At 45.0% G+C, this 24,120-nt stretch overlaps 1 protein-coding gene across 4 annotated transcripts in view; it reads right to left on the reverse strand.

The window, feature by feature from the left end:
* The window catches only part of Ankrd11 (ankyrin repeat domain 11), a 148,778-nt gene that overhangs the window by 21,245 nt on the left and 103,413 nt on the right, over positions 1-24,120 (reverse strand). For 3 of the 4 annotated variants that reach the window (XM_028752432.1, XM_028752438.1, XM_028752442.1), the window contains exons 3-4: positions 12,121-12,265; positions 4,811-4,949 (exon numbers count right to left, since the gene is read on the reverse strand). In XM_028752432.1, coding sequence (XP_028608265.1) covers positions 4,811-4,949; positions 12,121-12,207 — 226 coding nt within the window. In that variant the 5' untranslated portion in view covers positions 12,208-12,265. Of the gene's footprint in view, positions 1-4,810; positions 4,950-12,120; positions 12,266-24,120 lie in introns of those variants that run through there. The other variant, XM_028752447.1, reaches the window with a different exon arrangement.

Consider the following 24,120-nt stretch of genomic DNA (forward strand, 5'->3'; position numbering starts at 1 on the left):
GCCTTCAGAATCCAGAAGCAAGTCTAGTCTTGATTATACTCTGTAGAGGAACACCTTTCATGGTGAGATCTATAAATAGCAGTAAATTCCTTGCAGGTGCCAATGAAACTCTCCAGGGAACAGTTTCCCAGCAATCCTACCAGGAAGAAGAAGGTACAGTGAACTCCTTAACACAGCTTTTGTTTTACATATCCTAAAACAACAAAAACAAAACACTCACCACCCTTCCCAACCAAGTATCTGACCACGTCTAGAATCTAGAGTAATTCAGCTTCAATATTTCTGGTCACAAAGTCCCAATTGTGGAAAAGACACACACTAGGTCATCAGTTGCAAAAAGGACTTCCAACAACCTTACCTAAGCCCCGGGTTCCAATTCAAGTACAGCAGGGAGAGGGTTCAACAGTGTTCTCAGCAGCCCAGCCTGCAGTACATCCTCACTGAGTAACAGTGGTCATTGCTAACTGCACTCCTGACTTACTGATGTAGAAGCAGAAAGCCTGTGCTAAGTGATCCTCTCAGCTATGCACTGTGCCCACCCCCATCCTCACAGTGGAGTCGTCTTCTAGTTCTTGTTCCTCCTCCTGAGAAATGAACTAGTCACCTGTAGCATGGCAGTGAGGCCAGACTCAAACAATGACTTGGCTTCTATGATCTTCTATGATCGTTTTCCCAAGTTCTAACAGAGCATAGCATTGGTCCTCACTGCACTCTGCTCTTCCAGAACCATATGACACAGGCTCACTTGCTGCTGCCTAGTTCAGCAGAACATGAGTGACACTAGCATAAAGATCTAGACAACAAGACAGGCAGCACAAGTCCATAAGCTGCTACTTACTCTCACTTTACACAATGCATGCTGAAGACTGAAAAAATACTGTAAGTCTGGACATGCATGAAGGTGTGACCAACATCCTGCTGGGATGGACCCCAGACACTGGCGGTTGGGAACAGAAGCTCCTCCTAATACTGAGGGTCTGCATTTCGCAGTTCAGATATGACTGATGGGAAGGCTGAGGCAGAAGTAGCACAGGCTAGGGCTTGTACCTGTCCATGTAGAGCTGGGACCACACTGCCCGGCTCCTGTTCTAACCTCCCACTCCTCTTACCTACCTCAGGGCGCTCTGCTGTGTTCTGACCCCAACATCTTTCACATTGGCTGATTTGGATGTCTCATTACTATAAATGCTAAACAATAGTCCTGAGCCTTGCTATCAAGTAGACAGATGTATTTGCCCACCAGAGCAACTGTGTCTGAATTTTGGAAAATACAGAATTTGGAACCGAAATTACTTTCTTTTGTCATCTGAGCGAAAAAAAAAAATGGACAGAACAAATGGCTGAGAAATACGTCAGACTTACTACCCACTCTCAAGTACGTAAGGCATCTTATTTGGGTCTGTTTCTTATTTGTTTCTTCACACTGCATGCTAGGCTGTGGCTGCTGGTCTGTAGGCCATGGCTGAGGTGGCCAGGCCACAAGCCACCTCTCTCACAATACTTCCCCGACACACCCCTACCTAGCCAGTAAGGTAGACAGACAGGATGCAGACTCTACATCCTCATGTGCCATGGGCTAGCAGATGCCGCCACGCAGCCCACAGTTACGCCTCGAACACGCACTCACTACTTCTTACCCCAGCACTCCCAGCTCCATACATCCCACACAGCCAATGGGAAGACACCTAGACACCTCTTTATCACAGACAAACTGAGGACTTAACCAAATACGTAAGATCCCTGAGCTGATGTGCGGTGCAGTGAAGAAGCTTGCTCAACGGCCAAGCAATGTAAGAAAGCCTTAGTTCTCTCTCTTTCAAAGAAGCACCAGTTTCTGGGAACAGCTCCAATCTTCTTTGACTAGGACATGTGCGATGGGGCAGGTGGGTTCTGTGAGCCCTAGAATGGTAGGTAGGGGTAATTTACAGATGTTTAAATTAGTGGAAAAATTTCCAATATAAAATAGAGGCAGAATAGTATTTGAAGCAAATCACATAATACTATAATGAAGGGTTTTTTTCTTTTTATGTAGCTCTAGATGGCCAGCAACTCTTAGACTACCTGATTCCCAAGCACCAGGATCAAAGGTGAGACAACAGCAGGCCACACGAGCATTCTGGTGCTAGAACTCTACACTGAGACCACACTGAGAGTAGGAGGAAGGTGATCTGTGTGGTCTGGAAGGGAGTGGGGGTGGCCTTAGGGTATGAGACGAGAGCACCGGCTCTGGGCTGCCTGGTTTCCTATTACTGACAACCAGATGTGTTACCTTCCAGCAGCACCAGTGTCACAAGGGTCAGCTGTCCTGTGTTAGAAATGTAGTTTCCCAGGCTTCCCCTGTACTACCATTCCCAACACAGGCATACTTCTGGATATGCTCTTGTCCACAGCTTCTGGGCATTACGATAGGAAGTGTGTTCCATCTTTATGTCTATCTGAACATCCACAGCATCTAGCTGCACGAGCACCGCCACACTGATAGACAACCTTGGGAGGGCAAGCTCCTGATCAGGGTGACTCACAACAGACAAAACTGTATTGTTCTTGGCAGGATGCCCTCAGTCCTGACTAAGCATTGGAGAAGCCGCACCTCCAGTGGGCTGGGCTATGAGCAGCAGGGGCTGGGAGACAGGAAAACAATTTGTATGGTTTGGTCATCTGAGGCGAGGCAGCCTCTTGCCACTTGAGGGCGCAGTAAGGGGAGCATACCATTTGCTACTAGGAATCCAGCCTGTGTTAGAAATATAGAAATGTATGTGAAGCAAGTCACTTGGGCACCCCTTGTGTTGCTGGGGTAGGCCACATCTGTCATCAAGGATGAGTGCTAAACTGTACATTATCAGCAGAGGGCGCTGGAGAGACACTGTAGGATCAGGAATGTATAAGCTGTTGGCCTGGGGCACTTGGGCCTTGCATTTGTCTGTAATAACCTTTCAAAACTAGGAGGTACCTTAGTATGAGTCACACACCTCCAGGGAGGTCTGACAAGATGACCAGAGAGAGCTTATTCTGGTCACTATTTCATCAAGTTAAAAGTCTTGCAGATGTCAGCACTTTTTCCAGCTTCCAGAACTCTGAGCCAAAATAAACCTTTTATATAGGGGGAGAATATCAATCCCACAATTCTTTCCTCACTCATTCTGTGTATTCTCCATCCTGAATGAGGTGGTGGGTGCCACTGCAGAAGACCCTCCAGGTAAGATGGTGGCCATCCACTTCTACCCCATTTGTAAACCAGCCCTGCATCTTTCGGTAGGAGAGTATCACCCAGCACACACCACCTTAGGTAGCCAGCTCACCAATGTATAGAAGACAAGGATTATTAAAGAGGGGGTGGGGGTGGAAAAGGTGTGTGTGAGAGGGAGTGAGAGAGAGAGAGAGAGAGAGAGAGAGCAGAACCCAATGGATGAAAACAAAGATTTGGACACCGATACTTTTGGTACTTAGGAGATGAATGCAAAAGGAACCAGAGTTGGAAACCAGACTGAGAAAGTTCACGAATCCGTCTAAGCACGCCCAGGGCTGGGTGTCTTAAACTGTCCAGCGGCAGTGGAGTTTGCTTTGGGTTCCATTTCCCAAATGAGTGAGGGAACAAAGCTAGTAAGGGAGTGGATCCAGCCTCTCACTGGAACTAACAGTAGAGTCGCACACGGTATCAAAGAATCAGTCCTCGGCAGGATAGGAGACACAGGGCAGGCCACTCACCCATCTCTAGTATGCCTATAGTTCGGCCGTGACTCAACACTACCTCCCAAGCTGAGCCTGGGCCTGCCTCGTCCTGGTGTAAACACACATGGTTTGATAGCACACCCACAGTGAAGGCTGAAGGACAATCTAGAGATCCAGAGTGCAGCGGTACAGAGCCTCGAAGAGACACACCTCTGATACACAGGTCCGAGAGGCCACCACAGCTGGATAGAGCTTCCCCTCCACAACACACGTCACCTTCCACAGGCCATAGTGTTCGCCTAAGCAGTACAAGGACCACCGCTTGCCTTATTAACATTTTATACCAAGACTTCCTGAGAAATGTGTGGCCTTTTCAGAAGCTCTATTTCAATATTCACACACACACACACACACACACACGCACACACACACACACGTACGTGATGTGGCCTTCTCTGGGGCATACCACAACTGTGTCGCCCCTCCCTCCCTCCACTCAGCCTCTCTAGTGTGTCTCTACAAACCTCCCACCTGAAGCACAAATGGCAAGAGCCATGTGTATCAAACCACGGCACTGCCTTAAACCCTGGGCACACATAAGCCATTTAGCCAATCCTCACCTGGGCCCTGCAGGAATAAGCAAGTGTGCACTGCCTTAGTGCTGCGCCCCTGGAGTCTGAGATACCAGAAACGAAGCCCAACTGGCATTTTAAAAAAGGGAAGGGAAGGAGAAGGAATCGAGCCCTGTCTGCACATAAGGATCATCAAATGCAGAAGGATGTGAAAGCAAGTAGCAGAGACCAGGGTTCTCACTGAGCAGCCCAAGACAGAATCAGACGGAATATACATGCTAAGCCCAACCCTACACATGGCCATGTATGCTCCTGTTCTGTTCTTAGACCTATCCACTCTTAGGAAGGCTACACTTTCAGGTTCTGCAGCAAATGTGCCCTGGTAGCTGTGGGAAACCACCTTAGCTCTGTATAAACTTCTGAGAAGCATGCCCAGGGCATGGGGAACCATCACCTAGAGGCCCATCTCTTGCCCTTAACTGGTTTTACCCTGGGCTGCACTGCACAGACTGGTGCAATAGCTACAGCAAACCTCCTCCATGGATACAGTGTTAAACCCAGTCTGATACCTGTGTCCGAGTCTTTCTGCTCTCCATTGGCCCCCACGGTGAAGGGCAGCTTCCGCTTGGTGGCTCGTTCTCTCACCTCCTTCCCTCCATCACTGCGGTCCAGCTTTGGAGTCTTGGTTAGAGAAACTTTATCTTTATCCTACAAAAGAAAGTGATACATTCAGATATCATTTCCAGATTAAATCCTCAAGTCAGTCATGACGTCATGTGCACACTCCAAAGAAAGCAAATGTTTTACTGGGGCAATTAACAGCCCCTCCTGTTCGAGGCCACATGCGCAGAGCTGCCAAAGACTAACAGAGTTGACCCCAAGGCCCACAGTGCAGTTGCTTATCCTTTAGCTAAAAGACTCTTTGTGAGTACCTGCTGCGCAAACGAAGAAGGCACAGGCTGCTTCCTGCTTCAGCCTGCTACCCTGGGGGAGGTAGTGTTAACCAGGAACAATGGACTCTCCCTACAGTTTAGACTCAAACTCCCCAGCATAACTCTCATGAAACAAGTGCTGGCAGAGTTTAACTGTATACAATCATGTTGTCCAGGGTTCAGTGACACTAACAGCCATGAAACCCCTTCCTGTGCTTTGCTGTTCTGCTTCAGAACATGGGCCTAGCACCTACTTATGGGTAGTAAAATACCCCCCTGCTTGTACCTTCTACTTCATCCCAGGCCTGAGATGGGGTGGCATGTCTGCAGATAAGAGAAATTCAAGCTGCCTATCTAACAATCACTACTATGAAAAGGGCTGGAAGGCAGGGTCTCTCTCTTAGGAAAAAGTAACCCAAGAGCTATACCATTCTGACTCCTCCTCCAGCCCCCTACACACACACACACACACACACACACACACACACACACCAAACATGTCATCACCTAGTTGGGCAGAAGCAAGTATGATATTGTCTGCCTCAATTTGTATGGTGGGAGCTAGACACACTGTATGTGCACACCTGGGATGTAGTTTCTTAAACATCTGTCTCTATTTGAGGCTTATACACAACATGCTTATACACAACAGGACATGGAGCTGCAGAGGCATGGAAAGGTGAAGAACAGGAAACCACAGGTGAACACTGAACATGCTGGTGGGAGCAGGAGGTCCCTGAACATTGAGCCATGCAGTTGTAGGAGCTGCCAGCCACACAGTGAAGGAAGGGAAACTGCCAGAGCAACAGTTAGAGAGCTCTGACCACCCAGACCACCCAGGAAGGACTCAGCACCAGGCTGACCTAAGGGAGCTCTAAGTCAAGTTTATCAATTTCAATCAATACCGTGGACTGGACAAAGTACAAGTTTTGACCCTTCAGGTTATCCAGCACTCATTGCAGAGGGAGGCTCTGGCCCTGAGTTCACTCACAGGTGGTGCCAGCCAAGCACAGGGTCTCAGAGAAAACACCAACATGTACCTACTGGTGCACATGAACATTGATGTATGAAGGCCATTCTGTATGATAACTGGTATTTGTATTTAAAGGGAAATAAAAGGGGCTGGAGGTTAGTACTTGTTGAGCTTGCCGAATACTGTGTTTGACTCACAAATACCTGTAACTCAAATCCCTTCCCCTCTTTTTTTTTTCCCACCAAAAGGCGAGCACTATGCGAGCACTATGCCCTCTTGGCATGATGCCCTCTCTGCCTCACCCATGCCAACACAAGTAGGGCACTACATATAAACCCTCTGAAAGGGTGAGCCTCTTCCACCATTAATGCCTCTATGCAAACAAATACAAACCAAGCACAAACACAAAACAAGACTGGGGGTGTGTGTCACATTAACACACCTGGTATTTTATTAGAGTTCAACACAGAATTGGATGAGTGCTTAAAAATGAGGTTCTTGAGCTAGGTACCTGCCTTAATCCCAGCACTTAGGAGGCAGAAGCAGGCAGGAAGGCAGGAAGATAGCTGAGTTCGAGGCTGGCCTGGTCTACAAAGAAAGCAGAAAGGAAAAATAAAGTCATCAAAAGTCACTGTCGCTCTGATATATAGCTTTTGGCACTAACTGATTCACGGCCATCTACCGGGGACTTGAAAATTCTAGTAAGGGCAAAAACCGTATTAGACACCGTCAACTCATGAACCACGCAGCTCACTCTCTGAACAAGAACCACCCTGGCACCTTCAGTGGAGAGTCAATGTGCTACTCACATGAGGAACCTGAGTTATAGCAGGTCCCCTGAGGGCCTCTGTTAGCAGTTCTTACCGAAGCCTGTAAGGATTTCAATGGCGTTATGTTGAGTCTGTACCAAGTAGGAAGGGAGCTTTTCTGATTATGCCATTATTTAGGTCTAGTTCAGCAATTTCAGACCTCTGGTATTACAGCACATCTTTTAACAAATTCTTCTAATAATTTGTTTAAAAAAATTACCAGAGATCTGTCCACTCCTTCCTTTTGAGTGCCTCCAGGCAGGATTTATTTTTAGTGTATGCATACAGTTGTATGGGGGTTGGGGGTGGGGGTGGGGGGTGGAAGTGGTAGTGGTGGATTTAATATGCAGGTCCCCTCAGAGGCCTTAAGAGAAATGAGAATTCCTTAGTGATGTTTTTGTTCGGGAAACGGTCTTACCGTGTTAATGTAGCACAGACTGACCCTAAATTACTGGCACCCCAACCAGTGCCTCCTCAGAGGTGGGATGACCGATGTATAATCATCATATTCAGCTATAAATATGTTTTAAAATTTCTTTTTTCTTTTCCCTTCCCTTCCCCTCCCTCCCTCTCCCCCTCTCTCTTTTCGTTCGTTTGTTCGTTCATTCGTTCCTTCCTTCCTTTCCTTCTTTCCTTCTTTCTTGGTTTTTCGAGACAGGGTTTCTCTGTGTAGCCCTGGCTGTCCTGGAACTCACTCTGTAGACCAGGCTAGCCTCGAACTCAGAAATCCGCCTGCCTCTGCCTCCCAAGTGCTGGGATTAAAGGTGTGCACCACCACTGCCCGGCGTGTTTTAAAATTTCAATCCCTGATTTTTCATTAATTGAATTTAGAAGTAATTTTTATAGAATAGATTTGCATTGTGACACCTTGCCCAAACCATTAATTCTTGTAGCTTTGTGCAAAATTCTGTAGATATCCTGGAATAAAGGAAGTTTATTCCTTTCCAATCTCTTACAGCTTTTTCTGCTTTTCTTCTGTTGTTGTGATAGCTAACGCCTGCAACATAAAAGTGCCAACAGTGGAGACTCGGTGTCTTTCTGCTTTGTATTGAACCTTATACAGAATTCAGTCTCCATCATTAAACGATGACGGCACACGGGGAATTCCCTTCATTTTTTTGAGTAAATTGTAATACATTATTGTTAAATTTGGTCACAAGTTTTTGCTGTATCAACTGATTTCATAAACTTAGGGAAAAATACAAGGAAAAGTTCTGTGACCTTACATGTGACTATGATTTTAAGAAAATTGTGGATTGTCGAAGGAAACAAATCGAGGGCTGGGGAAATGACTTAGTCTACCTGAAGTGTTTGTTGTAGAAACATGAAGACTTGTTCAGATCTCCAGCACCTATATAAAATGCCAGCAGTAGCAGCAAGCATTTATAATCCGAATATTGGAGACTGTGAGACACCAGAGGCCTGTTGGCTAGCTGGTCTAGACAAATTGGTGAGTTCCAGGTTCAGTAAGAGACCCTGCCTTGAAAAATAAAGCTAAGGGCTGATGAGTGTCTGCTGACAGACCTAGTGGTCCTAGGACCCGTGTGGTAGGAGAGAGCTGATGCCCACAAACTGTCCTTTGACGTTCACATAATTGAAGGGGAATGTGCAGGGGCATTGCCCCCTATCAATTAAACACTTCCACAAGCTTGAGAAGAATCATGTGTGGACCCTGTCTTCAATCAATCAATTGGTCAAGATAAACTGGAAAGCAATAGAGAAAGACACTTTCTGACTTCCATACAAACTTGTGCACACACAAATTAATAGGAATAAACTAATCTAAAAAATGTTACAGGACAGTTAAAGGAGACTAGAACAACTAGCGTACCCGCCCCAACAGGAGGCCACGATGGAGCTGTGGGGCTCAATCCACCAGGAAGACCTTAGCATGAGGGGCTTTCTGAGTCAGTTTCTAGGTATTAGGTATATTTTATATACTAAGTATATTATGTTACATTATTAAAATCAGGAAGTTGAATATAGGGAATGAAGGCTAACCAGGGAAATTCTGTTTCAGGGTGCTCTGTGACAAGACTGTTCAGTGTTTACAGTCACAGCATGTGTGTGACTGTTAAAGCAGGACTGAACAGGAAAGGGTAACACCCACAGTGCTCTCTGCCAGGTTAGGAATGCTAATGAGCAGCTAGGGCCCTGTCAGAGTGCAGTGCTTTCTGGCACTGACTAATTTGAATGGGGGTAGGAGCAGCACACTAGAGAAGCCACTAAGTTTTGGTTTTGGGCAAGAAACATTGCATAGACATGCATGCCTGATTCTTCTCTTCTGTGTTAGCAAAAGGAATAAACAGAAAGCCCAAAGGACAAAACTTACAAGCCAGAAGTCTACCTGGAATGACACAGCCCAGCCCAGCCTCTCTGCCACTGCCATCATTAACCTGGGGGGGGGGGGGCGCCCTAAGATGAGTTAATACCCAGCCAAGGATCGGGAGGGTGGATCAGGCTCCGTTTCCATCTTTCTAGCAGACATGCCAGCTAGTGTCACTGATGGGTCTGCAGCAAGGTGTGGTGATGGGAGGGCTTCCCTTTCACAAATATTTCACTCAGAGTATGATTCATCTGGGAGAAAAAAAATTAAAAATAGGTTTCTCTCTCTCTCTCCCTCCCTCCCTCCCTCTCTCAGAATCCGCCTGCCTCTGCCTCCCAAGTGCTGGGATTAAAGGTGTGCGCCACTACCGCCTGGCTAAAAATAGGTTTCTTTTGATACCATGCACCTGTGAGGAAGTAAGTTGACAGTGTATAACCAGTCAGTCATCGTCCTGTCCATAGCAGGCCCTCCTTCAGGCACCCATTCGCCATCTGGGATGTTATGTTACATTGCATCTGGGATCCTCTGAGGTCCCTGAAGAATAAACACCTAAGCAATCCATCTTGGACTGCTCTTTCTAAATGAATCAGAGCCATCTTGCTGGAAAACACACACACACACACACACACACACACACACCCCACACACACACACACCTCACCTCAAATCAAATTCATGTTCACCTCCCACAGTTAGTACACAGCCTGGGTCCTGTAGTCTCAGGAATAACTCAGCTCAACACAACTTGTGTCTTCTCCAGAAGACACAACAACCACCCCAACCAACCTGAAACATCTCCACTGGCCCTGGCCAATCGGGAGTGAAGGTGTTATATATTATATATAGGAGGCTGATATAGCCCAATCTCCACAGCTCTCTCTCATCACGGCTCAGAGACCTGCTACTCTCTAGAGCTCAGCCTGTCTCCTGAACGTTTTACCCATTCCTGTCGAGCCATGTGCCATATACCTGAAAGGCACCACTTCTTTCATGACAACTTCTGGGACCCACGCTGAAGAACTAATTCTGGGAAGAACTTGATCATCTTTGTCAGTCTAGCCAAAGGGCAGGGCCCAGCAGAGGTTCCCCCACACACACCTTAAATTGACTCAGTGCTGCATGAAACTAGAGCCTAACATTGATCCTGGTCTCTTACAGACATTGAGGGTGACTCCTGGGATTCCTACTTCCATCACCTTTTGAGTAAAACGGACAGCCAAGAAGCAGCACATGTTGCTTCCTCACCTAGCCCCCCCTCGGAGTTGGAGCTCTCTGGAGAATTCTTTAACAGACAAGATAGGGAGCATCTACACTGAAGTCTGAGAAGGCTGTGATGGAAACTCAGGGAGGGAAGGGAGACTCGGGTAGTTAAGAGCAAGGCGCCCCACACTGCCACACAGTTGAGCGGTCATGTTGTCAGTTCTGAGGTGAAGAGGAAGCTATGGCAGGAGCTGCACTTAGACAGGAAGAGGGCTGTGTCTGAGTAAGGGTCCCTCCAAGGCTCAAACACAAGGCATTGCTCTGACTTGAATGCCCACAGCCTGAGCTATATTAGTTGTTTCTGAAGCTAGAGCAGTGAGAGTCCTTTAAAAAACAAAAGGCTAGGAAAGGACAATGAAGCCCTTCCCCTTGTTTCTGCGCCACAACTATCTGACTCAGTAGCATGGAAACTTCTATGAATACACCTGAAAGCCACGCCTTTGCATCTGTTAGGTGAAGCTGTCCCCACAGAGGGTTCATGCTGCACAGATACTCGAGTCCCAGAGGCTCATCCGTCTTTTCTTTTTAAGCAGCACCTAAATACGTCCACAAACCATTCCATGTTCAACCAAAATTGCAATGAGCAGTTCATCTGGCTCTGCAGTGTTTACACGTAGAGCACCTGCTAATAATTACAATGAGTTATCAATGAAGGATGACTGATAGACTGAGAGCAAACCAGGGCTGGGACCCTCCCAGACACGGGCTAGAACAGAGGCCAAGACAATCAGGAGGAGCGACCAGGAAGTACAGCAAGGTGAACGTGAGGACTAGAAAATCCCCTGTAAAAACATGAGGTGGATTCTGAGGGTGTGCTCTTGCCTCACAGTGAAGAAACCCAGTCCCAGGACAACCCATGGGCTTGGTAATAGTCACGCAACATCAACAAGCAACTAAACACATATTTTAAGGCAAAGCCTTACCCTGATCTTTCCAATTGTAACTTCTTGTTTCTGGAATCGTTCCTTTAGGCCAGGAAGAATCGGTTGTCAATAGCACACTGACTAACTATGGCAACTTAGAATTGCATTGTATTTTCCTATTGTTCTTTTATTTTTCTGTTTTTCTTTTAGACACATGGTTCCTCTGTGTAGCCCAGGCTGTCCTGGAACTCGCAGACCAGGATGCTCTCCAACTCTGCCTCCCCAGCACTGGGATTAAAAGTGTACACCACCACCGCCCAAGTCTATTATTTTTAATTAACAAAATTTGAAAGCAAATGTCTAAGCAGTATTTACAGCCGTATAACTGCGACATTGTTAATTGTCTCACTGAAAATGTGACAAGGTTTCTTAGGGTTCTGAGGACAAAGAAGAGCAAATTCTATATACAAGTCTGCTGGGGGCCTGACTATGACAAACTTTATTAAGCAGGGCTTCTTGAGTGAATGAATGGCTCCTTGCTACCCAATCACAGGAGAACTGGACACTCCTGGGAGCAAAGGCCTCACACAGCCAGCCAAGGTCAGAATACTGCTCTGGCTCTATGAGCACATGGTGTGAGGACTGTCTTTAGCTCTTACCCTGAATCTTCATGATCCAGGAGAGGCAAGGAGAGGTTAGGGCAAGCCAAGGGTTACCTTTTTCCCAGTTTGTTTCTCCACCATGTCGTTGCTGAGAGGAAAGTCTTCTTGCTGTGGTGTTTTAGAACACCCACCCTTGGGCATCGTTCTCCTCCCCTTACTTGATCTTCATTTATGCTGCTATTGCTTCATCATCAACTGTCTGTTTCAAAGGAAAAGATACAAAAGGTTAAAAGCCATTGTACCCAAAACATAAAACCTGCCCAACTTCATAGAGCACTACACAGACTGACCAGCCAAGCTGCTTTGACCTGAGTAGCCAGTAGCCTTGCTCTGGGTAGGGAGCTGAGCCAGGGAGGGCTATTTCCAGAGGCAGCTCCCAGGAACAACAGCAGCAACACTGGCTATGCTGCTTAAGGCGCAGCAAAGTAAATAAGGAGCTCATGACAGGAGAAAGGAATGACCTGTGAGTATCCTCAAAGTCTATTCTGGGGAGCAGCCACCAGTCCCTGAAATACCTGGACCCCTTTAACATAGACATATACATATGGCATAACACAGACCCCTCTAAATCACAACAGGATGAGTGACCTAGAACTCCACTCTTCTTCTGCATACTGTCATCCTCACAAGCAAAGCCGCGTGAATACCAGAGCAGTGAATGCCCCAGCCCTTCATTCCAACAGATCATATCTCTTTTGCCAGCTTAGCTTCTCTCCCCCTCCACTTCCCTTCTCCCACTCGCTTGGCCCAAAGGTTTTTATTTATTTATTATATGTAAGTACACTATAGCTGTCTTCAGACACCTCATAAGAGGACATAAGATCTCATTACAGATGATTGTGAGCCTAGGTGGTTGCTGGGATTTGAACTCATGACCTCCAGAAGAGCAGTCAGTGCTCTTAACCGCTGAGCCATCTATCTCACCAGCTTCTAACATCCATTCACCAACTTCAAAACTCTCTTGCTCTTCACACCCCTATGTAGAAAATAGGGAGAGAAAATATATAATCTACTTTAAATAAAGCACCAACCACACTAGTCTAATCTATAAAGTTCCCTACTAAATGAGTGGGCACATAGGCATATGATAAGTATGAAGGAGTCCCTAGGGGATATGCAGGCATCTTCAGGTCCTACTCCAAGTCCATAGATCCTGCAGCTGGGTTCAAGGTTCTGGCCTCTATCTTTCTGAAAATACCTTAAGACATAAGCTGCATTAATCATTATTTTCTGTAACCTGGCATCCTAAAAGGCTTACTGGACAGAGATCAAATTTTAGAAATAGCCAAAGAGCTTATACAAGTCAACTACCATCTCGTCAAACCTTTGTGTACAAGCTAATAGATCCCTGCCTTACTACCCAGGATAGAGAGATACCAGGCAGCTAGAGTCCATCCTCAGAAGGATTACAAACTAGCTGATCCTGATTGTTCTGTCCTACCGTCCTCCTCTGTTGGGCCTTCCAACTGTCCAAAGTGGACTAGAACACTTTCCCTCTCACGCCTCATTCCGGTTTTCTCTGTTCCATGCTTTGCCCAACCATAGGTTTCATTTGCTCAATAGCTTTCATAGTAGGTGTTTTCCTGTGCACATTCGTGCATGCGCGCGCACACACACACATGCACACACACACACACAGAGCTATATGGAGACTGAGGCAGAGGATCATAGGGGTACTTAAGTAAGTACAAAGTCAATCTTGACAACTTAATGAAACCTTATGTCAAAATTTAAAAAGCAATGCTTTAACAGTTTAACTAGCATATGAAAGTCCAAGTATTACAAAACAACAGTAACAACAGTAACACAACAGGAGTTTGTTTGAAGCAGAAATCATAGATCAGTGGCTCTCAGTCTTCCTGGTGTGACCCTGTAGAACAGTTCCTCATGCTGTGGTCACCCCCCAACCATAAAATTATTTGCATTGCTACCTCATAACCGTAATTTTACTATTGTTATGAATTGTAATGTAAATAGTTTTGGAGACAGAGGTTTGCCAAAAGGGCACAGGTTGAGAATCACTCACTCCCAGGTTGAGAATCACTCCCGCTGTTCTGACAGAAGCCCACAGCTTCTGCTCAGTCAGCTTTCTGACACAGTCTAGGACATCCTGCCCGCATCAGAGTGGGTCCTTCTTACGCCAATTAAAACTAAGAAAATGCCCCACAGACGTGCCTACAAGGCCAGTCTGATGAAAGTCCTTAGCCTTAATTCTTCTTTGAGAACTGGAGACATGCAAGAAGCACCTCAGTGTACTAGGCATCAGAAAAAGCATCTAACTGTGAGCTAACAGCTGAACTGGATTCTTTTTCCTGAAACCCAAGTTTTACTTAAGATTAATCAGAAGTGGACATAAAGCAGTCACCGACATTCCTCAGTGACTTGAGGCCTTGCAGACAGCAGGTCCTTGTCACATTCTTCCTGTCATATATGGATAGATAACTCTGGTATCTAGCAACATAGACTGGAGAACAGTGATGAGTAAAAGGCCAGTGTGTATTCAGCGTGTGGCCCATTTTATTTTTATACTGTTTTCTACATATGTGGAACCAGTCACAAAGAATCAATAGTATTTTGTCAAAAGTGAGTGATAGGTGACAATTACTTTAATGAAAACTGACTGCAGTCATTGTCAATAAACTCTAAGAAGGAGGAAACTTAAGTCTGCCCTCCACAAAGCCTGATGGCTTCTAACTTAAAGGCACCACGCTGAGATCAGGGGCGGTATCAAAGTGGCTATTTTTAGCACTGTAGAATAAGAAATCTGCACAATTCAGTAGACCAAAATTTCCAAGCTAACCGATGTCATGATGCTAGAAATTCGCACACTGGGCAGGAGCAAACTGAAACGGCTGAGCTCAGGCTTCAAACCAGCCACTGCCAGGGAGACACGGCATCGCGGGCCCTCTTTCCTGCTGTGTGTATGTCTGTAATGAGTCAGGCTTTCTTCGTATACCTCTAGCAAAACAGCTACATCAAAAGAAGACCCTCCCCACACCAGCCAGTCAGAGACTGCAGATACAGAAAGCAATGCCACTTTTTCACTGTAATTTTATTAAGGAATTATTTTTTTAATGAAGATCCTTTACTATTCAAGTGCAATTCTTTACAATCTTCAAGTTGACTAAATAATTTAATAGATTTTCCCCATATAAACTCCGCTCTCGGGTCTGCAGCTGTGAGAAGGTAGTGAACACCAAGAAGCCTGTAACCAAGTCTGGCTATCATGAACACCACACCCTAGACCCCCAAAGAACTGTAAAAGAGAAAGTGACTTCACTTAGGAAGGAAACATGCATATATAGGTTTTTTTTTTAAACCTCCAAATATGGTGGTACATACCTATAGTACTAACCTTCAGACAGTGAAGGGAGGGGGGACAGCTTGGATTTGAGGAGACTTTCAAATTACAAAAACGACTTTTTTAAATTAAAGAAAAAGTGAGAAGGTTGGAATAGCGATTAACTACAGTATGACACTGGACAGAATTAACTAAACGAGGAAGACAGAACAGAGAAAGAGCCAAGCCCATGCTAGTACTCATACAAGACTAAGAAAGACTTTGGGGAGCTAGGGAAAGATGGCCCTAACCCTCTGTAGCAACAGCAAATTGAATCCCTACGTGCAAATGGGACCTGGCTTTTCACCTCACATCTCATACACAATCTATGCCAAACAGAGGAGACAGAAACTTCGAGAGTATTAAGAGAGAATAATGTCAAAACAACAGCCTTCACAATTTAAAATCTTTTAAGTACTATATAGGGAATACCTACTAAATGAAATACGAAAATTCTGACTCAAAAGACTGTCCTACTAAAGATATCACTTTGAAAGATGGAAAATATTATTTTCTATACATGTAACTGGCAAAAAAAAAAAAAAAAGCTCTTACCTGGAATATATAGAGTCCCTGCAAATCAGTAAAATAACAAGACTACATATAAACAACGGCCAACACTAACTTTGTAAGAGGTAAGGGCGCCCATGGAACTTCTCAATTTCACTAACAAGAAAATAAAAATGGAGACCAAAACAAGATACTGAGTATACTGAATACTGGTAAAGACACAGTCAAGAAAAGTTATCTATTCAGAATTACGAATCAATAGAATAAATCTGTTACCAACTACTCCTACTGCTAAACACATCCTACAAGCCAGTGGTTTGTTTGACTGAAACCACATTGCAAGGAAATGTCAGTACAATGTAAGCATCAAGAGACAGTGCTCAGAAATGCGCCACACTGGGCTTGGCATCCTGGTGCACACCTTCCATCCCAGCATTTGGGAGGGAGAGGCTGGCAGATCTCTAATTTCTGGGCCAGCCTGGACTACAGAGCAAGTTCTACAACACCAGAGCTACACATAGTGAAACCCTGTTTTGAAACAAAACAACAACAAAAGGTCCAAACTGATGGCATGCTACCACAAAGTTATTAGAGAATACTAAACAGCAATAAAACAAAGGAAATATGAAATTAATTTTGGAATGAAGTGGAAAAAAAGTCCATTGAGATAACTTCTGAACTGAGCCCAGTGTTTAAGGGGAAACTTGACTGGAAAACGGCAGTGGTCCGGGACTGGAAAATAAAGATTGGTAAAGCAAAGGTTGTACATGTGTGTAAACGGTTTTCACTTTAGAGAACTGTGTTTCCCTTATTTAGCGAACATGACAAAAGCTAGATAATCATACTTCACTGTAATCACGTATGAAACTTTCAAAACAAAGAACAAAGAGCTGAATAAGCTGAAAGGTGGCACATGTCCTCCACAGAGTGCAGGAGCTAAGGACCCTGCAGCCAGCCCCGGTTTCCCTCAAGTGACTGTACTGTGGCTGGCTATCTGTGTTTGTACTGGGAACCACAGTCACTTGGAAACAACACGAGCCTAGTTCAAGACTGCATGGCACTCAGAGTCAGACCTGTACAAAGCAGGCAACAGCCACTGTAACTGTGGAAGAGAACAGGTACCTCTCACCCTTGATACGACAGAACAGTGCTGTAAAGAGCTGGGGAAGACTGGGGAATAAGAAGAGCAGAAAGAACGCAAAAAAGACAGAAATACAGGCATGTGTGTTAAGGGTGTGATGCAATGACTAAAAATAGTAATCTCAGAAAGCGTGGAAAACAGATCAAAGGCAGTGAGTCAGCAGATGTCCCCCACAGCTTAGCAATAGAGAAATGAGCACCTGGAAATCAGAGGGGGAGGCAAAACCACAAATGCAGAGGCAGGCTGGAAGGAAGCAGTTGCTGCTAAAGCCCTGCTGTGCTGAAGGCAAATGGGCAGACCCTAAGGCGACATCACTTTTCAGCCATACATTAACTCACTGTCTATAAACACATGAACAAGGAAATCAAAGTTCTATGCATGGGAAACTTGGAACAGAAGTTCCTTTCAACATAGTTCCTGAGCACTATGAAATTCTGAGGACAGATGAGCCATGGAGTGATGTCTGCAATACCAAGGTTAGAAGCAAGTTCAGAAAGGTTAGAAGCAAGTTCAGAAAGATGGGTGCAGTCGAAAGTCTACTCAGAGATGTGAGGACTGCTTACAACAACAGGAAATCTGGTCATAAGAACAAAAGCTACGTAACAGTAAAAACATACAGAAAAAGCACCTGACAAAAGTTAGTGTTCATGAAGAAACCCTCATCAAAATAGTCCTAAGTATCGTAGGTACTCTGTGGAACATTTTCAAGGACAAGCACACACAAGGTAACGGTGAAAGCTAACTGGTTTCCTTATGCGGCTGGTGAGGCAGCAAAGACCTCACCACCCCTTCTCCCTGTCTCCATCACTGCTGCTGACAGAGGACACTACTGTGAATAGTAGGCACAAAGAACAGTTTAAAAAAAAATTATTACTGTTTACAGACAACTGCCTATATAGGAAAAAAAACCCAGAAGGAATTCATCAAAAACTCCTGGAAATAACAGTTCAACAAGACAGTAGAATACAAGACCAAGGCAGAAAATTCCACTGTTTCTACATACCTATCAGTATCAGGCAAGCAGAAAAAAAGGATCCAACCAAAATGAAAATTCAAGCACAGAAAAACCTTTTTGTCTGATTGGTTTTCTGTGGCAAGGTTTTACAATGTACCTTAGACTAGCCTCGAACTTGCAACCCTTATGCCTCGGTTTCCCAAGTGCTGGAATTTAAAAAAAAAAAATTGTAAAAGGAGAAAACATCTGAGGAAAATTGAAGGCAAGGAAAATGCTTAATTAGATATGACACTCAAAGCAGAACCTAAAGAGAAAAAAAATTAATATGACAGCTTAAAATTTTCACCTATTCTTGTATGAAATCCTCGGTGTAGAGGGTGAAAGGACGACGTGTGGACAAGGAAGCCCGAGCACAGAGCCTGGGTCAGAGAGCAGACTTGTAAGCACAGTGAAAGCAATCCAACTGACAGACAGACAACAGGGGGCAGGAGCATAGATGTGCTGACTAGTGTAATTTCAACTTGACACCATTCAGAGGAAACCTAAGCTGAGAAAATGCCTCTATAGAATCCAGCTGTGGCATTGGTAGCATTTTCTTAACTAGTGATTGATAGGGGAGGTCTCAGCCCTTTGAGGGAGAGCCCAGACCATGGTGCTGAGTTCTTAAGAAAGCAGGCTGAGTAAGCCATGAGAAGCAATACAGCCCCCTCCACGGTTCTGCATCAGCTTCTGCCTCCAGGACCCTGCCCTACCTGAGTCCCTGGGAAAAAAAGCTCAGTCAACAAAGTGCTTGTCCTCTGAGCAAATAAATAAATACATAAATAGATAAATAAATAAACAAACAAACAAACATTGGGGCTGATCCTCATGGCATGTGCTCTTAAACAAACAGACAAACAAACAAGCAAACATGCATGCTTTTGTAATCTCAGCACCCAGGGAGTAGAGAAAGACGGGGAGATTTCTGGGGCTTGTTAGCTAGCCAGTCTAGTTTACTTGTTCATTTCCAGGTCAATGAGAGACCTTTCTTTAAAAAAGAAAAGGGTGGACTGTGCTGCAGTAACAATACCCAAGGCTTCCCTCAGGCCTCTAGACGCATCTGAACAAACACACATGCACACATACATACACATAAGATCATGAACCTGTGAGACTAGCAGTGTGGGCACTGCACCACACTCAACTGTACTCCTGGGCAAGTTAGCCCAGAAAATAGAACCTTGTGTCCATACAAAGACCTATGACACAATGTGTGAAATGGTAAAAGCAGAGCTGCAACAGCTATCCCAACAATGCCTTCAAGTCAGGTCACACCACCGCTGTCTTCAGAGAGCTGGAACAAACCACCTCTCACATGCTATGAGGCAGCTACAGTATGCACGCAGCATGGTATCTGAGGACGTCTCTGATGGAATCTCCTAGTAGGCTTCAGCTAGAGAGCACAACACAGCAGATGCCTGCAGGAGATGCGTGGGGTCCCACTATTTTTGTGCTGTCTTAGGTGTCTGACTATTTCCAAATGGAATGTTAAAAAGGACAGAGAACAGACACAGAAGATGAGGAAACTTGGCCTGCTGCCATGCTATCCCTGGTAATTAATAATGGACTGAGAAAGAGTCTGAACTGTAAGCAAGTCACCAACTAAATACTTGAAGAGCTGCCTTGGCCATGTTGTCCTTTCACAGCAATGGAACAGTGACTAAGAGGTACCTACCAAAAGCAACAAATTAAATACACAGGCGGGTTGAAGGGATGGATGGCTCTATAGTTTAAGAATACTTGCTCCTCTTACAGAGGACTCAGGTTAGAATTCCAGCACCCACAGGGCAGCTAACAACCATCTGTAATTACAGTTCCAAGTTAACCAATACCACCCCCCCTCCTGGCCTCCTTAGGCATTAGGCAGAAACCGTGTGTGTGTGTGTGTGTGTGTGTGTGTGTGTGTGTGTGTGTGTGTGTGTGTGTGTGTGTGTACAAACGCGTGCACGCACAGGCGAAACACTTACACACATAAAATAAACATGTAGTCACTAAAAATTGAAAAAGAAAGATGGCAACCACATACTTGACCTAATCCTGTGTGTGGTCAGTGACAGGGCACAGGAGATTGTCATCACTGACACTACAGGCAGGAGTCATACACAGTTTCCAATGTCAGAACCCCTGGTACCCTTTGAAACTGCAGCCATCAACCTGTGCTGGCTAGGCCTGAAGTGTCTGCTTCCCACACAAACATTCCCACACCTGGCAGAGTGGTAACAAGTTTTTAAACAAAGACTTAATCCAATCTCTTACTACAAGTCTACAAGGTAGTATACCCAGGGGGCTGAACGAGAGGCCTCATGCCATGGAATCACAGTGCCCTTTGGGGGAGGAAGAAGGCCACAGTGTCCAGGAAAAGTAACTTTTATTTACCTAATGTAACTGTTGTCTAGGACCTCCACTGCTAACACCTAGGCCTAGTCCTGGAAGCTTCCAGCTTCCATACAATCCTGTGTAGGCCTAGCATGTTTTCAGTGTCAGAAACTTACTGCTGAATATGCTCATTCTTTCTAGTTCTTTCTGAATGCTTGCTGGCTGGTTTAACTCAGCTGTTTCTGGCACAAACTCCTAAGCTGACTGTTTCAGTCTGCCTTCTCTGGGCTTCTCCTGAATTGTTCTGCTTGGCTTCAAATGAACCTGGCAATGTTGTAATCTTCTAGCTCACTCTCCTTCACCTGCATATAGCTCATTCTCTCTCGGCAACCTGTCTCTGTACCACTCTCCCAGTCAAATGGCCTTCTGCACTGCTTCTCTTTCCTCTTTCTCCTCGTTAAGAGTTGGGCATATTCTATTATGTCAAATCTTTCTCTGATTTGTCACTCTGTCTGCCACTCAATTAGACATAAGTGCTTCCTTCTACAAAGTAAGCTTACCTTCACTGTTTGGGATTAAAGGTATGTGCTAAGGGCTGAGCCACACCACAACTAGAAACAAGTTGTTTTCAGTAACGCAATCTTGGGGTTCACTGTGTGATCAAATATCCTCCAACAGCGCCTTTTGAAACCTGTATCAGATACTACATAGCATCATTCTGGAAATTCAGGAACATTCTGCCTCATTCTGCGCCTTAGAAACAAGCTATGAAAGCCAGTCTGTAGTTAAATGCAGGAAGGAGGCACCACAGTGTCCAGTGCTAAGGAATCTGTGGACATGATTAACTGCCACTCCAGTAAGTACTTATTCAATACAGTGACTTGGTTCTTCAGCTCTAGTTCCCCATGGCTTGAGGATAAGTAGTAGAAGAAGGGGGAAAAAAAAAAAACCACACACACACTCACATGCTCCTGATTTTCTCTTTGCAGGAATGGTAGTGTCCCTGGTTGCATTACAATTATTATTCTGAAACTTCTAAGTATGTCATGTGACATCAGCCAAATGAATGCCCTTTGGATCCCTGATACACTAAACTTAAGAGTGACAAGGTACAGACAGACGTGAGGACAGCAGACAGGAACTGCCATCTGCCTCAGCTGGGGTTATCAGCCTTAGAGCTTGATACATTGTTTAGGAACCCTGACAGGCTACAGTCTGGACATTCCTGGGTGGACTCAGAAGCCTTGAAAGCCCCTGCAAAGCCACTCAGCATTTTCCTTGTTTAGTAACAAAACAGAGAAGGTTCTTAGTATTACTTACAAGATTTTTTTTTCACTAATAAAATTTGTTTCTAAACTTCCTACTGTGACAGTTCACAGAAAAAAATGACAGTGTCATGCTCCTTGACATATGACATACCTAAGGCACCTCCTCCTACATCATAGTCTCTCTCGTTTAGACTCTGGAAAGTCTAGACAGCTCTCTAGTGGGGAGAGAAGCAAGCCTCAGAGAGCACCACACTACCCTCCACAGACAGTCCTGGGACAGTAACGGCGTGTGCTTTCAAGGAGTGACCAATCTCACAGGCTTTCTTATTTCTAATTTTTGTTTACTTTTAAGATCTTCTTCTTTATGCATGTGAGTATTTGCATATGTAGTTCTCTATTTGCATGTATGCCTGCATGACAGAAGAGGGCATCACATCCCAGGATGTGATGGTTGTGAGCTACCAAGTGGGTGGTGGGAATTGAACTCAGGATCTCAGAAGCAGCAGCTAGTATTCTTAACCACTGAGCCATCTCTCTAGTCCGATTTCTAATTTTTATAAAGGCAGGATCATGTCCTCTTGGAGTGACACATAAGAAAAAGGTACTCCGTAAACAATGAGCATAATGACAGAGAGGTTGTGGCACGGAAAGAATGGCAGGCAGACGACAGACAGAAGAGGGCACGAAGCCCCGGGCTGAGCTGGTTGTCTCTGGGTTCGGGTCTGGGCACAGTGCTCCCAGAGGTGGTGGGAGCCACCAGAGCTCAAGCCGCCTGGCTTTACTCTTCTCCTTTACTGGTAGATACCGGAATTCATACACAACAGAGACAAACACTGCCTCCCTATTTGCTTATGAACAAAGCACCTGTAGAGGCGCCGGCTTCTTTCTACTCTTATTTTCTATTGCAGAACTCCAGTACTGTTCTGTTTACACAACAGGTTCTAAAATTCTGAACATAATGGTGTCTAAATTACAGGCACTAGAACAGAATCCCTGGCCCTTTCCCATCCAACACTATTAGAGGTCCTCTGGGGACTGTCTCACAGAGATACAGGACCATCCACCATGGTGGAGTTGTCCAAACTCTAAGTCGTTGCTGGGCTTTAGTCCAGTATTATTTTAGCATGTTAACCATCCATTAATTAGAGCGGTCTTAAGTTTCCAGGAATATTGAATACAAAAGACAGAGTTGTGATATACCTTTACCTCAAATGTATACGGCCTCTACATATCAACACCCTGTCCAGAACGGTCCAGCTGTCACTGCTAATGTCACTGCTAATGCCCAGTGTTCATTACTTACACCAGAGTTCACATCATTCTGTAATTTTGAAATACATATAATCATTTATATCCGCAATTACAGCATGCTATGTAGTCCAATTTCACCACTTTAAACATCCTCTGTGGTCTGCCCATCTACTTCTGCCTCCTCCTGGCCTGGCAGCTGTGTACTGGCATTGCTTTTCTCAGGATTCACAGAACTAGAACCCTGTGTATCATGTTGCCTTTTCAAGACACATTTTGAAGGAAGGAAGGAAGGAAGGAGGGAGGGAGGGAGGGAGGGAGGGAGGGAGGGAGGGAGGGAGAACTTTTTTTTCTTTGTTCATTTCTTGTGTTTATGTTGGAGGTGTACACACAAACCACTCCACATGTGTGGGGGTCGGAAGTCAGTTCTTTCCTTCTTCCCTGAGTCCTGGAGATCACAAGTGCACTTAGTTGAAAGTCCTGACATCTATGCCCCCAAGGTGGGTTTCTTTTGCTTTGTAATACACAGATGTGATTCCTCTATGGTTAAAACTGGTTTGCTTTTAGCAACAAAATAATATTCTACTGTCTGGCTGTGTCACTGTTTATCCATTCACCCATTGAATCTTGGCTGCTTCCAATTTTGGCAATTATGAAAGAAGAATCTTTCTCAAAAGTCAATTATCGCTGGGCAGTGATGGTGCACACCTTTAATCCCAGCACTTGGGAGGCAGAGGCAGGCAGATTTTTGAGTTCAAGGCCAGCCTGGTCTACAGAGTGAGTTCCAGGCCAGCCAGGACTACATAGAGAAACCCTGTCTCGAAAAACCTAAAAAGTCAATTATCAGAACAGAAAATACTGGAAGGCATCTATCCATCATCCTGTGAAGAGTGTCACTGTTCACTGGCCTGTGTGAACTTCTGCCAGTGTGCAGTGTGTTGCAAAGACACTCTTTTTCTCACTATGAGATACAAGTTTTCAAAAACAATGGCTGGTTTGCATCAGAAATGTTTAGGTCTCTGTCTATAAAATACAGAGATAAGAGGATCAGAACTACATTGTCACCTGGTGTGGTGCTCATCAGTGAGCCTTCCAGCTTGTCTCAGGCAGGAATAAGATAGGAACTGACCCCTAGTGTGTAAGTTACCGGCTTGCTGGCCTCAAAACCTCACTCAGGCTCCAAGACAAAAGGGGAAGTTTAAGATGTTTGTCTTGAGGTAACTTTTACTTCCTATTC

Source organism: Grammomys surdaster, unplaced genomic scaffold (assembly GCF_004785775.1).
Source record: "Grammomys surdaster isolate TR1022 unplaced genomic scaffold, NIH_TR_1.0 128, whole genome shotgun sequence".
In the NCBI taxonomy this organism is placed as follows: domain Eukaryota; kingdom Metazoa; phylum Chordata; class Mammalia; order Rodentia; family Muridae; genus Grammomys; species Grammomys surdaster.